Source organism: Hemitrygon akajei, chromosome 2, assembly GCF_048418815.1.
Source record: "Hemitrygon akajei chromosome 2, sHemAka1.3, whole genome shotgun sequence".
In the NCBI taxonomy this organism is placed as follows: Eukaryota; Metazoa; Chordata; class Chondrichthyes; order Myliobatiformes; family Dasyatidae; genus Hemitrygon; species Hemitrygon akajei.
Window position 1 is genome coordinate 15,813,663 of NC_133125.1, and position 15,149 is coordinate 15,828,811.

The window sequence follows — 15,149 nt, forward strand, 5'->3', positions numbered from 1 at the left end:
ATTTATTATCAAAGTGCATATATGTCACCATATACAACCCTGAGGTACTTTTCCTTGTGGGCATGCTCAGTAAATATATAGAATAACAACCAGAAGAATCAATGAAAGGCTGCCCAATCTGGGAGTTCAACCAGAGTGCAGAAGCCAACAAAGTGTGGAAATAGAAAAAGAAAGAAATTTTAAAAATAATAATAAATAAGCAATAAATATCAAAAACATGAGATGATGAGTCCTTGTTAAGAATGAATACTTTGGTCTTAGGCAGAGATGTGGGAATTTTCTAGAAGGTCAGCTATGCAGCAATACAGTTTTAAATGTAAAATTTGCCAGTACAGATTATCACAGCAAAGTCCATCTGGAAATGTTTTGACATAGAAATAAAATAAATTTTTGTGGCTCTTGAAAATAATCGTTGAGAGACTGCATTAGATGAATATTCTTTTCATAAGTGAAATGAAGTAATAACGACCATTACTATGATGAGTTATAAGCTGCAAGCAAAATAGAACATTTGTACAGCCTGGAATACAGTCGATCCTATTAGTAACTCTATTGAGCACTATCGTCTTTTATGTGGGAACTTTGGTACCCTACAGGGAAAAAATAACAGCTGGAATCCACTGGGATATGAGAGAGGTGAATGGTGAGTCCTTGTAACCGACTAACTATAAATTACCAGTCTGAACTGGAGGCCCAATGTCTCCCGGGTTGGGAGTGCACTTCTAAAAGCAGGAGCAGCTTCTGTAGTGCTCGGCAGGTAGAGTTTGTTTATTTAGAGATATGGTGCAGAACAGGCCCTACCAGACCAACAAGCTGCACTGCCCAGAAATCTATCTGCTTAACACAGGGCAACTTACAATGACCAGTTAACCTACTAACCACTAGGTCTTGGGACTATGGAGGAAACCAGAGCACCCAGAGTAAACCTACTCAGCTCGCGGGCACCTTACAGTCAGCGTCGGAACTGAACTCTGAACTCCGGAATGCCCCGAGCTGTAATAGTGTTGTGCAAACCACCATGTTATCACGGTGCTTCAGGTTCTTATACTTGCAGGCAGGTTCACATCATCCTTGAACATATAACTTAGAATTATATTTGATTTTTTTTAAGATGCACAATCTATTACACCTTGATAAGTACAGTACTGTGCAAAGGTCTTGGGCACATATATATAGCTAGGATGCCTAAGACTTTTGCACGGTACTGTACTGTACTACAGTACTGTAGTAATTTTATGTATTGCACTGTACTGCTGCCACAAAAAAAACAAATTTCATGACGCATGTGAGTGATGATAAACCTAACTCTGATATGGTTCTGTATTGTCTTGTCCATACTGCACCAGCTGCCGCCACTGGCCTATATATGTGCAGGAGCAGTGTCTGGTTAAATGCCTCGTTCAAGGACACACACGCTGCCTGCCTCAGCTGAGGCTCGAACTAACGACCTTCAGATTGCCAGCCCAAAGCCTTAACCACTTGGCTTCTTGTGGACTGAGAGTGGGAAGGGAGCAGAAGAGAGAGGAACCATGGTTGGGAAAAGGGGAAGGGAGAGGGGAGGAAATGGGAAACCCCAGAGAGACATTCTGTAAAGATCAATAAACCAGTTGTTTGGAGTCTGATATCCTTGCCTGGTGTCTCAGAACTGAGTGTGTCTAGTCCGGCACAACCCACAACCCCTGGTGCTCCTTCTCTGCCGCCTGTACTACACCCCTCCTGTGGTGCTTCAATCTCACCATTCTCAACATCATATGCTCTCACCAGACTTACAAACTTGTTCCCTGCTCCACATTGACAAATACAATACTGTGCAAAAGTCTTAGACACCCTAGCTATATATATATATATATATATCCAAGTCTTTTGCACAGTATTGTATAACTACTAACTAGCAAATAAAGAAATTATCTCACTACTTCTATGCTTTCTGTGGAATAGATTGTCTGAAATGGTGATTGAAACTGATTCAACAAGAACTTACAACTTGACATTGAAAATAGAATTGAAAAGAAAATTACTTTGGAGATATGAGGAAAAGATGTACAGCATTTTCTAAGAGACTACACAGCTATGATTAGTTGTTCAGTCTTTTTCATGTTCTGGGATTGAATGATTTAGGGAAATTAATTTGCTAAGGAAATTCAATTAAAATCGATCTCTAATAAATTGGACATAGGACTAGAGAATACCTTTATTAATGAATTAGGGAAGAATGACTCACTAACGATGCAATAGTCAAGTCTTCCAAAGAGCAATCATCTCTGCCTTTTTTAATACGCGCACACAGAAAGCCAATTACATCAGTCAAAGTTAAAAAAAAGGTCAATCCTGTGCATCTTATCAATTCTCACGAAAATGCCAGAGACCATCTCTTTTCTGCCCACAATACAGAAGTGGGTTGTTAGAACATCCTTGAAACCAAGATAAATTATTGGAAGCCTGCTGAGAACCCAGGCCAAATCATGGGTTTTTATTTATGATATAAAGAAGGTTCATTAAATCCTTAGGTCTGGTAAGTCATTAAAGTACAAAAATATAACTTGTTTTATATGTTAGTACCAGACAGGTGAAGGAAAACCAGGCACGCTGTTTAATTGTCAGAAACTTGACCGCCCATAGGGTCCACCTTCACTGTTTCTATCTTGTTTACGGTGTTGCTATGCACTATGGTCATCACTAGGCATATTGCTAATTAAAGGAAGGTGCAGGGTCCTAACAGCTTTATTGTAACCCTTTATTCAGAAATTTCTTCCACGATGATTCTGGCTAGAATGTAACCGAATGGTCATGTTTACAATACCACATGAACCCCCCCCCACTTTTTAATTTATTTTTGGAGTCTGGGCTTCTCTAGTAAGGCCCACACCTTACTGTCCTTGAGATGGCACTGGCAAAACACATTTTTTATCTGCCACACTGAAGAAGATCCTTCCACAGTACAGCTGGGGAGGGAGTTCCAGGATTTAGGTCCTGTGATGATATCACGAAGCGCCTGCAGCTCTTGTCTTCTTGTTGATGGAGATCGTAGGTTTAGGAGGTACTATCAGAGTGGTAATGCATTCAGCAAAGCCAGCCGCTATATGTTAGCACTGAAGGGATTAAATGCTAGTTGGTGTGCTGCCAATCAAGTCGGTCACTTTGCTCAAATGATGTTGAGCTTCTTGAAAACTGTCATGCTTACGCTGTCCTGGCTGAATGGAAAATACTCCAGCACATTCCTTGTTGATGATGGAAAAGCGCTGAGATCTCAGTAGGTGAATCACTTGCCACTAGATATCCGGCCTCTGAACATGTTACAGTATTGACTCAGCTGGTATGGTTACATTTTTAATGAGTAGTAATGCCCTGGGTTTTGAAGGTGGGGAATCTTGCTGGTGGGTAGATAACCATATTTCATTATGGACTGACAACCTGGGAAATGAACAGAGGGAAGTTCTAACCATGTGGAAGAGCAATCTGTAATATTTACTCAATGAAAGTAGCCAGATGTGCTAGTCATTATTACTTGTTTATTATACCTCTTCATCCATTCCACTATCCTACAGTCACTGAGCACTACAGCACAGAAACAGGCCATTTGGCCTGTTTAGTCCATGCCAAACTATTATGCCTAGTCCCATTCATCGCACTTGGCCTGTTTAGTCCATGCCAAACTATTATGCCTAGTCCCATTCATCGCACTTGGCCTGTTTAGTCCATGCCAAACTATTATGCCTAGTCCCATTCATCGCACTTGGCCTGTTTAGTCCATGCCAAACTATTATGCCTAGTCCCATTCATCGCACTTGGCCTGTTTAGTCCATGCCAAACTATTATGCCTAGTCCCATTCATCGCACTTGGCCTGTTTAGTCCATGCCAAACTATTATGCCTAGTCCCATTCATCGCACTTGGCCTGTTTAGTCCATGCCAAACTATTATGCCTAGTCCCATTCATCGCACTTGGCCTGTTTAGTCCATGCCAAACTATTATGCCTAGTCCCATTCATCGCACTTAGAGCACAACTCTCCATACCCCTCCAATCCAAGTACTTATCCAAACTTCGCTTGCAAAACTGCATCTATTTCTTATTTCTTTTTCACTTAATCTTTAATAGAACTCTGAGTAAGGGAACACATTCTGAAGTTTGCCCTCTCTTATATGAACTGCCTCACGTTCGTTTCTCAATTCCATCAAAAATCCAAAGGAAATTTTATACATGTGACATGTGGGAATTATGGATAATGAGTGATGTAATAACACTTCATAACACATTGAGGAACAGAGACCGTCCCATTAAAAGTGGCCCTCTATTAATTATTTAATATCTCTACTTCTGGAAAAGTAAAGTACTGTACAAAAGTCTTAGGTACGTATATAAGACTGTTGCACAGTGCTGTACTTGTCAACGTAGAGGGGAGAGCGAGTTTCTAAATCTGGTGGGAGCAGGGAGGAGTGCTGTGGAAGGGGTGTGGGACGGGTGGCAGAAAAAGGAGTGTCAGGCAGTGGGTGCTGCCGGTGAAGACGTACCCAATCCTAAGACACCAGGCAAGGTAATTTGATTCCAAACAATTGGTTTATTGACCATTACAGAATGTCTCTAATGCTTCCCCCTCCCTTCCATCTCCCTTCCACTTTCTCCAACCATGATTCCCTCTCCCTGCTCCATTCCCACTCTCAGTCCACAATAGAGACCCACATCAGAATCAGGTTTACCATCTCTCACATATGTCATAAAACCTGTTTGTTTCTTTGCAGCAGCAGTACAGTGAAATACATAAAATTACTACAGTACTGTGCAAAAGCGTGAGGCACCCCAGCTACAGTTTATATATGTGCCTAAGACTTTTGCAGAGTACAGGCAGTCCCCGGGTTACGAATGAGATCTGTTCCTAAGTCTGTCTTTAAGTCGAATTTGTAAGTAAGTCAGAACAGGTACATACGGTTCTTATTTAGCGTCAGTTAGTCAAATGTTTGTCTTAGTATATAACATATATTTTACCTTTCTGTGCATATAAAATACTTCCAAATACACCAAAACACCTTAAACATAATAATACAGTGCTTAATAATAATAATAACACCTACTCGCAACAAGTTCTTCATCACAATCACCTTCACTTGCTGCACGTGCAGCTGCACTAGCCTTTTCTTGCCTTTTCGAGCCTTTTCTTGTACTAAAGTAAGGCTAATAGGCATATTACATTGATTTTGATTGTCTAACCAAATTATCAATAGCCTTTCCATTTCAATAATTAAACCACTGTGTTGCTTAGTAATAATTGTAGCATTCATCGGGCAGGACCTTTCACACGCTCCATTAATCTCACTTTATCCTTTAAAATTATTCCAATCGTTGACCGACTGTAGCCTAATGCTTTTCCAATGACCGATGGCGTTTCACCTCTTTCCGATCGCTTTATTATTTCCACTTTATTTTCAATCGTGATCATTTTCCTTTTCTTTGATGCATCACCTGCACTTGCATCGGATTTATGCTTTGGAGGCATGGTTACAAGGGTAACTAAGGGAAATATTTAAGCCAAGTACAAAGTCAACACAGTGTTAACGGCAACGTGCTCCGACTTAAAATGGCAGATGGCATTCTCCTTCCTTGAGCCGATGAATTTTTAATATAATAGGCTTTATGGCAGTCCGTTTGTAAGTACAAGTTGTCCATAAGTCGGACGTTCTCAACCCGAGGACTTACTGTACTCTAGATGCATGCACAGAACATTGAATTCCCAAACTCTTCTGGTAAAAAAGTTCATGAACAGATGTGAGTGGGAAGATAAATGGTCAATCCATATGTGGAAGAAGGTTAAATAAATCAATGTGTTGTTAAATCTATCTACAGCAAGTGTGCATCCTTGGGAGGGTGAAACCAAAGCCTGCCTGGCCTTTCTACTTTAATATGTGAATGCATTCTTTTCATGGATTCACTGAAGGACATCAGTGTATTTTAGTTTTTGTTATCTCTGATTTTTTTTTTTGCAAAAGAACTTAAGTATCGGGCTGAGAGAATTGGGTTCTGCAGAAGGAACACCGAACATGTCTCTCTGTTGTCTGACCCTGATAAATAGGAGAACTAGAGAGAGTGGCACAGTAACATAATGATTGGCATAATTTCTTCACAGCACCAGAGATCTGCAACTGGGGTTCAATGCCTGCCACTCTCTGTAAGGAGTTTGCACGTTCTCCCTGCGGCCGTGTGGGTTTCTTTCGGGAGCTCCTATATCCTCCCATATTCCAAAGGTGTACAAGTCAGGGTTGGTAAGTTGTAGGCTTGCCATGTTGCCGCTGGAAGCATGGCACCAACGTGGGCTCCGCAGTACAATGTTCAGAATCAGAATCAGTTTTAATATCGCCAGCATATGTTGTGAAATTTGTTAACTTAGTAGCAGCAGTACAATGCAATACATGGTCATATAGAAAAAAGTACGTGAATTACAGTAAGTATATATGTGTATATTAAATAGATTTTAAAAGTGCAAAAATAGAAATAATATAAAAAGTGAGGTTCGATGTCCATTTAGGAATCAGATGGCAGAATGGGAAAAGCTCTTCCTGAATCTCTGAGTGTGTGCTTTCAGGCTTCTGTACCTCCTTCCTGAAGGTAACAGTGAGAAGAGGGTATGTCCTGGGTGATGGGGACTTAATAATGGACACCACCTTTCTGAGGCACCGCTTCTTGAAGATGTCTTGCATACAATGGAGGCTATGATGGTGCTGAGTAATTTTATAACGTTCTGTAGCTTCTTCACTGATTTGAATTGAAGCAAATGATGGATCTCACTGCTTCGATGGACATGTGACAAATAAAGCTCATTTCTCTTTAAATCCCTTTAAAATTTTCTTTAAAAATACTTCAGTATGTTTGTTAAAAGTCTCTGGAATTTAATAGTTGGTCATTTTCAAAGATTTAATACGATATTAGAAAGGCAACAGTCTTTTTTTTATCTGTTTGCTTGAATGGCGTGTGATTATAGCATCATATAAATAAATCCAGTCAGCAATTATGGCATACTGTATGCAAAGAAACATAAGAAATGGTGCAAAGAGTTCCTGGAAGAGAAATGCCAAGAGTAAATTCAAAGTTCATAGAACATAGAATAGTTCAATGTGAGTATATTCACACAGAGAGTGCTGGGTTCATGGAACGCACAGCCGGTGATGGTAGTGGAGGGGGAAGGGAAATTCTCGGCAGTTTCTACAGTAGGTTACATGATTGTCACAACATTGTGGACTGAAGGGCCTGTAATGTGCTGTAGATGTCCATGTTCTATGTTCTATAATCAAAGTACGTATGTTACCATTTTCCACCCTGAAATTTATTTTATTGCAGGCATTCACAGTAGAACAAAGAAGTACAATAGAATCAGTGAAAAACTACACACAAAGACTGACAATGTGTAAAAGACAAACTGCATAAACGCCAAAATAATTAATAATGAGAACATGAGTTGCACAGTTCTTGAAACCATTGTAATTATAAACACTCTATCAGAAAATACACATATATATGTTAAATGCCATTTACCTGGAAGTTGCCAAAGCAGCTGCCTCCTGGCAGAGTTACGTAACAGACATGTGGTGCAAGAGGAGAAGGCACGGACTCATACACAACGAGACTTCCATTCTTAAAGACAACTCCTTGATTTCTTTTCTTCTCCCAAAACTCCTGCAATGTTTCTACCACATTCACTGTTCGAAGGCAAAGAAAATGGTACTCTGAGTTTAGAAATTAAAATTCAACAAACCTCTCTCTTATCCTCATTGGCAGGCCAGTTAACAGTAGCAAACGTAATTCATTCTTTGTCTCTGAATAAGAATTACTTACAACAGCTGTTATTTCCTTTGTACGGTACTTTTGAAATGGCAAAAAGAAATGCCAAGGCATTCACAAAAATATTAGAAAATCAAGCCTGTATATCAAACCACAGAAGAAATGTTGGGGCAGATCACCAAAGCCTTTGTCGAATTAAAGTAAGTCAGAAGGCTGAGAGAGCCATAAACATGAAATGCTGGAGGAGCTCAGCAGTTCAGGCAGCATCAATGGAGGGGAATAAACAGACATTTCTGGCTGAAACCCTTCATCAGCATTGGAAAGGAAGGGGAAAGAAGCTGAAATAAGAAGGTGGTGGGAGGGGAAGGAGAACAAACTGGCAGGTGATTTCTCCTTTTGGTAAAAAAATTCCCTCCCCCTCCTCTCTTAGTCTATTCTCCACTCTGGCCTCCTACCTCTTCTCACCAGCCCATCACCTCCCTTTCTCTTATGGTCCACTCTCCTCTCCTATCAGATTCCTTCCTCTCCACCCTTTACCTTTCTTACCCACCTGGCTTCACCTATCACCTTCTAGCTATCCTCCTTCCCCTCCCCCACCTTTTAATTCTGGCACCTTCCCCCTTCCTTTCCATTCCTGAAGAAGGGTCTCAGCCTGTTTATTAATTTCCAGGATGCTGCCTGACTTGCTGAGTTCCTCCAGCATTTTGTGTGTGTGTGTGTGTTGCTCTGGATTTCCAGCATCTGCAGACATTCGCGTGTAGGTGATTGCTTTGGCGACTGGGGACACACTTTACAGGGGTGGAGACAATCACTGAGGATGAGGAAGAGACCAGAATTAGAGGAGTGAGGAGGACTGTGGGTTGGAAGCAGGTTCAGGCATCAAGAAGTGAGACAAAACAACAGTAAGAATTTGACGACAACGACGTTGCGTAACTAGTGTCAGTCGGGTTAACAGTTGAGAGGGAGACGGTGCAGTCAGGACACAGGTAGCAGGGTGCTGGATAACTCTGAGTTTATTAGAGTGAGGGAAGCTGCCCTATGATATGAACATAAAACCCTGCAGATCCTGGAAAATTTGAAATAAAAAGAGAAAATATTCGAACAACACTCAGCAGGTCAGGTAGCATCATAAAGTCAAGTCAAAGTAAATTTATATCAGAGGACGCAGATGTTACCATATACGGTACTCCCTTGAGATTCATAGGGTCAGAGAAAAGTAGTGCAGAGATAGGCTCTTCTGGCCATTTTCCTGCAGGCAGTACAGTAAAATAAAGAAATATAATTGAGATTATGAAAATTATATACAAACACTGACAAACATGTAATATGCAAGACAAATTGTGCAAATAACAAAGAAGGGAATGAACGTGAGCTGAAGGTTAAAGTCTGCAGCTTGTGGAATTAGTTCAGAGTTGTGGCATTTACACTGAGAGAAACAGTTCAGATTTCAGGTCTCTTTACATGTCGGAACATAGACCTGAAACATTAACTCTATATCTCTGCAGGTGTGGCATGCCTTCCTGAGCGTTACCAGCATTTTCTATTTTTATTTCTGGCGTTTGTCCAGATGTGTTTGTCTAGAGGAAGGAAGGGTGTGGATATGGATTTCATTGGCAAACAAGTCAAGACAGCTGCAGAATCGAAGGCTAGCCAGGAGGGTAGGGGTTAGGGATGGCAGGTGGAATGCCGTGTAGGGAAGTGTATGGGTCATGCACTTCAGTAGAACGAATAAAAGCATAAACTATTTTCTAAACAGGAAGCAAATTCAGAAATTGGAGGCCCAAATGCATTTGGGAGTCCTGGTGCAGAATTCCCTTAAAGTTAACTTTCAGGCTGAGTTGGTGGTGAGGAAGGCAAATACAACTCCAGCATTCATTTAAAGAGGACTATGATATAAAAGCAAGGATGTAATGCTGAGGTTTTTTAAGGCACTAGTCAGACTGGATATAGAATAGTACAAGCAGTTTTAGGCTCCATATCTACAAATGGATGTGCTGGCAGTGAAGCGGGTCCAGTGGAAGTCCATGAGAATGATACAGAAATGAAAGGGTTAATGTCGGAGAAGCCAGACGGTGGTGAGTCTGTGGAATTCATTGTCACCGACACCTGTGGAGGTCAAGTCCTGGGGTATATTTAAAGCAGACATTAGTAGGTTTTTGATTGGTAAAGGCCTCAAAGGTTACAGAAAGAAGACAGGAGAATGGGGTTGAGATGGAAAACATGGCAGAACAGATTTGATGGGCCAAATGGACTAATTATACTCCTATGTCTCATGGTCTTACGGTCTATGTTAGTCAATAGATAAACTGGTCTTATCCAAAAACACATGACAGGGTTGTATATAACATCAAGGTTGCAAGCAGCCTGCCTCATTTGCAGGTTCCAGCCCATAATCCTTTCACCTCAGGGCTGCACGGAGGAAGTTTGCATTGTAGGTGTTCACCAAATCTGTCAGCAGGTTGTACGGACAGAACATAAAATGCAGTTGACAAGTATTTAACATTGTAAAATATTTCAGATGGTGGAAGTCTGCAATGAACAAAAGAAATGCTAGAAATATTCATCATGTCAGGCAGCATCTGGAGAGAGAAGTAGAGATAAGGTTTTAAGTCAATGGACTTTCTTGTTGAAAGATCATTCATGGTGTATCCCTTTGGTTCTTGTACTGATTCATAGTGAATTACTGCTTTTAAGTACAGTACTGTGCAAATGTTTTAGGCACATATATAACTAGGGTGCCTAAGACTTTTGCACAGTACTGTATTTGTCAATGTGGAGTGGAGAGCAAGTTTGTAAATCTGGTGAGAGCAAAGGGTGTTGGGAATAGTAAGGGAAAGGTGCTGTGGGACGGTTGTGGGGATAGGTGACAGAGAAGGAGTGCCAAGGGCGGGGGTGGTGCAGGGTGCAGACACACTCTGCTCTGACACACCAGGCAAGGCCATTTGATTCCAAACAATTGGTTTATTGATCATTACAGAATGCCTCTCTGGTGCTTCCCACTCTCTCCTCTCCCCTCTCCCTTCCCTTTTATCCAACCAAGATTACCCTCTGCCTACCCCCTCCCACTCTCAATTCACAAATAATGACGCATATCAAAGTCAGGTTTATCACCCACGTCATGAAATTTGTTATCTTTTGCAGCAGCAGTACAATGCAATACATAAAATTACTATAGTACTGTGCAAATGTGTAAGGAATCCTAGCTACATATATGTGCCTGAAACTTTTGCACCCAAACGATACCATAGCAAGGTGCAGCAAATGTTCTATTTTCTGCATATGACTAATGGCACATTGCCAGTACAACATGAGCCAAGAGTTCAAATCCACCTGTAATCTTCCATTTTATAATCTGACTGAGATCGCTGGTTGCACCACACATTCAGTTTTCAATTTTAAATGGATGAACTAGAACCTCCTCGTTCCAAGCAACATTTTGAGATGTTTTTTGTAAAGATCTGTTGTTGGTGACCTTAACCAACTTCGGTTATTGATGAAACCTGTTTAGAACCAGTTTATCTCCAGTTCCAATCCACTTATTGCAGGCATACTCAAAATCAGCGGGGGTGGGGCGAGGAGGGAACTGTGACAGAATTGTACAGAAAATAGGTTGTAGGAAAAATTAATTAGGGATAGGTTAAAATTAATAAGCTGCGAGATGGGCCAAAATGAAATTGTTCTATTTCATAACAGAATATGAAATATACCTAAAATAGGGATTATGTGTTTCTTTAACTTTTTATGTTGAAGGCTCATGGAAGGTTTCATGGTGGTCTCTTGGGTTTTTGATTTTAAGGATGAGCCTTGTATTCTCAATTAAAAAATTCAAATTCTTATGAATATCACAATTTGCTTAACACTTAAAATGATTTTTAACAAATGAATCAAAATCAGCATGCAAACTAGTTACATTTAAATGAAAAGAATTCTTCCCTCAAAATTCCCTGCTCAATGAACAAGATGTTCCTAAAACTGATTCTGTTGAAATAGGCTTAAGGTTGCCTGGCATGAAATATCTTCACCTTTTTCAACAAATCCTGTTTACTATTTGATTACAAAGGAGGAAAACAATGTATTCATTTGTGTTATATTTACTAACTCCATTGGTTGAGGGGGCAGCTTTCAGGTTTCAGACTTAGTGACTTCATTTCCAGATGGATCATCAAATAATTAAATCACTATAATCCATATTATCTCTTTTCTGTTTCCAATAGGCGCACGCTGAGCTATTCCATGTCTCTAGCATTTTATGCTTTTATTTTTAGATTCTGGTACCTGGAGTCTTTCTTCCCAAAGATTTATTTCAGGTACTATTGCTGAGCGGTAAAGCAAAATACCGTGTGCGCTGGAGGTCAGAAAGTTAAAACAGAAAACTTGGTATACTTAGTGTTTGCCTTTAATCATTTTGCCATTTCTGAGAATAAAACTGCGCTCAGAAATTCAAAGGAAAGCCTTAAGAGTTCATGTCACTGTATGAATCAAATGTAGAATCAGTCATTTCTAAGAGGTTTCTAGCAGTGGAAAAGCAATATTTATATATGATGGGTTCTAAGCTTGATGTATGGAAAGTTCTAAGTAGCCATGCAGCATGTGTTTCTCTTTGCTGGCTCTATATTTTAAACATTAAGTGTCTGGTGATTGATAAAAGTGGTGTCTCAGTAGTCTATGGACTTCACTGTCATTGAATATTAGTTACACAAGGAAAATAGGGATGCTGCTGCCTTTAAAGTACAAATAGCCTTTGTTACAAAATATGTGATTCATTCAAATAGGATTTGTGTTTTAAAGTTAAACACTTTAAGGGATCAAATCTAATTGCTTTGCAATCATTACCTGTATCTCGCCACACAATCAGCAAACAACTGCGGTGGATGGAAGTGGGGTTATAATTCTTAACCATCTGTTGTTCCAAAAAGTTTATGTGTGCTATCAATTAATTATTCTACATAAAACTGGAACTCCAGCATTGCAATTTAACCATACAGCAAGATAAAATATAAAACAACACAATACTGTGATATCTTTTAGACTGAAAGCTTTCCTTTCCTATTTGAAACCATTAATCTTGACTCTTTAGTTTATAATTGCAAAATGTAATGCCTTACAAAATGAAGCTAAGCCACAGAAGTAAGTTGCATTTTAAAATAACTCACAGATTGAAAGGTTGTATTATTGTTCCAGATAGTTCAGATTATATCAATTCATTTCTGATAATATTGGTTTTAAATTAGGGAAGCATCTTAACTTTGAACTTTGTAGCCAATTAAACTTTAAATTTTGGTACTGGGTGGAACTGGTGCTTGGAGATTTTTCAACAGCGAGCAGAGACTGGGAATGGAGTGCATCAACATGACAGGTCTTTCAACACCAGAAAGGAATTATCTGTTATCTTATCAAGTACCATACAAACAGTATAATCACATGCTAAACCTCTCTCTTCATCACATAGTTGATGGAAGCATTTGTTAAAATCTTTCGCAAGAGAGTGATTTCAAAAGCTAAGTGAGGTATAAACACTTATAATCTGTAAATGTAGGGTTGTAAGTGCTAGAAATTCAAACAGACTCAAAAAAAGTAGGAAGACAACATGGATTTTAAATGCAACATGACCCAGCATTTCCCGAAAGGTCCACTGTATGTTTCTCAGTTTTCTTTCCCTTCATGATTTTGAATCTGCCACTTTAATTATTTGTCTGCACTGTTTGAATTATTGCCACCTTGTGTCTGAATTTCAGTCTTGAAGAAGTTCTGTTCTTTAGATTCTTCATTTGTTTTCTTGTCATATTGACTTTCATCATGACCGTGATTGCTTGAATTATGATGTTTTTGTCGAATATCTTTAACTTACTAGAAATAATGCAAAAGTAGTTCATTGCCTCTGTTTGAGGCTACATCTATAGTTGCAGTTGACTAATTTTACATCTAAATTACATGTATGATAACTGAGTTGTTTCATGTAAAATATTTAATTTGTACGTTTACATTTTGTGCACTAAAAGTGCAACTGCATTGTTTGGGAGTCATGATCCCACTTGCAATTAATTCAGATGTAGAAAAATTCTGTTAGTAATTTGCAGTTGAGGTGAAATTCACTGTGTGCACTGTAATGGCCAGTCACAATCAAATACTATAACCTTAAATAATGTTGTAACCCTCTCTTCCAGCCAAAATGTAGTACTTTTTCATTATATTATAGTTATTATTGTGAATTTTATAGAGCCACAAAGTTCCAGAGTTGGTGAGGCTGTCATGATAAAACTAATGAGTTATAATAATTTTCCTTTGCTTAAATGTTTTATATTTTGTATGAAATAAATTGCTTGAAAGTCTAACCACTTCAAAGAACAAGGCAGAACCAACTGCCTTGAAACAGGCATAATAGCATTCAGATTTCTTGAAACAAAGAGTCTTTGCTTTCAAAGGGGCTGTCCAAAGTTAACCATTTAACTAATACTTTTTACAACCTCAAGGGCACAAAGAAAATCAACTTGAAAAGTCATTCTTGAATGTGTTCTTCTCAATTTCTCAAGAGTTTGTTTTTTTTACTAACAAATCAATCTGTAACAAGAAGCACAATTATATCTCCAAAAGATATGATGGAATTCAAAGGGTCATAAGTAAATTTGACTTAGTAATCTTCTAGCACTTCCACTATTGTTGCAGAAATGTGTATGATTTGGAAATAGATACAAAAGTTATAACTCAGCCCAACAGACCTGTTTAAGTAATTTGGCATTTGTTGTTACTATATGAAGATACATACTTAAAAAACATAAATCACCAAGTTTACTCACAATCTTTAAAAATAAATGCAGGATTTTTGTCAGGCAGCATAGAGGAGACTATATCTTGCAGGGGTTTCAGATTATTATCCATCTTGTGCCTGTCTTCTTCAGATAATATAAAAGCACTTCCCGCATGCCTGAATTACTCTGTTCTGTGCTGAGCTTCTGTAGAAGTCCAATGAGGCTGTATGGACTGGTAAGACTTGTTGTATACATCTGCCAATCAGGCACTGAGTAGCTTGAAAAGCCAGCCAGAGGTCCTTATCCCTCTCTTGCTCACTTTTGTAATATGGGGAGCTAATTAGCTGGAAGGCTATCTGACAAGCTTCGTTTCAACTGTTTCATTCTTCTTGATGTAACACTCACTGACAGCCACCTAATCATTGAAAGAAATTCCTTGTGTGACCTACCAGACAAAGCCTTTAGTTGTTTCAGTTCTTTGAATCACATAAATGTGTCTGCCTAGTGGGAGTTGAGCATCACAAGTTGAAATATATGTTGAGTTTTTTTAAGTCCAATCAATTTTCAGTTGGCATTATTTGATTTTACTTGCCAAAGTAAAAAGCGCTTGTTGCAATATCTGAACTTTGGTTGAGAGC

General features: G+C 39.2%; 1 protein-coding gene across 1 annotated transcript in view; it reads right to left on the bottom strand.

The window, feature by feature from the left end:
- LOC140739433 (protein limb expression 1 homolog) overlaps positions 1–14,692 on the bottom strand; it is a 40,890-nt gene extending 26,198 nt beyond the window's left edge. Inside the window, exons 1-2 of the mRNA XM_073067730.1 lie at positions 14,560–14,692; positions 7,520–7,683 (exon numbers count right to left, since the gene is read on the bottom strand). Of these exons, the coding sequence (XP_072923831.1) occupies positions 7,520–7,683; positions 14,560–14,641 (246 nt within the window). The 5' untranslated portion in view covers positions 14,642–14,692. The remainder of the gene's footprint in view (positions 1–7,519; positions 7,684–14,559) is intronic.
- Between the last annotated feature and the right edge of the window lie 457 nt (positions 14,693–15,149).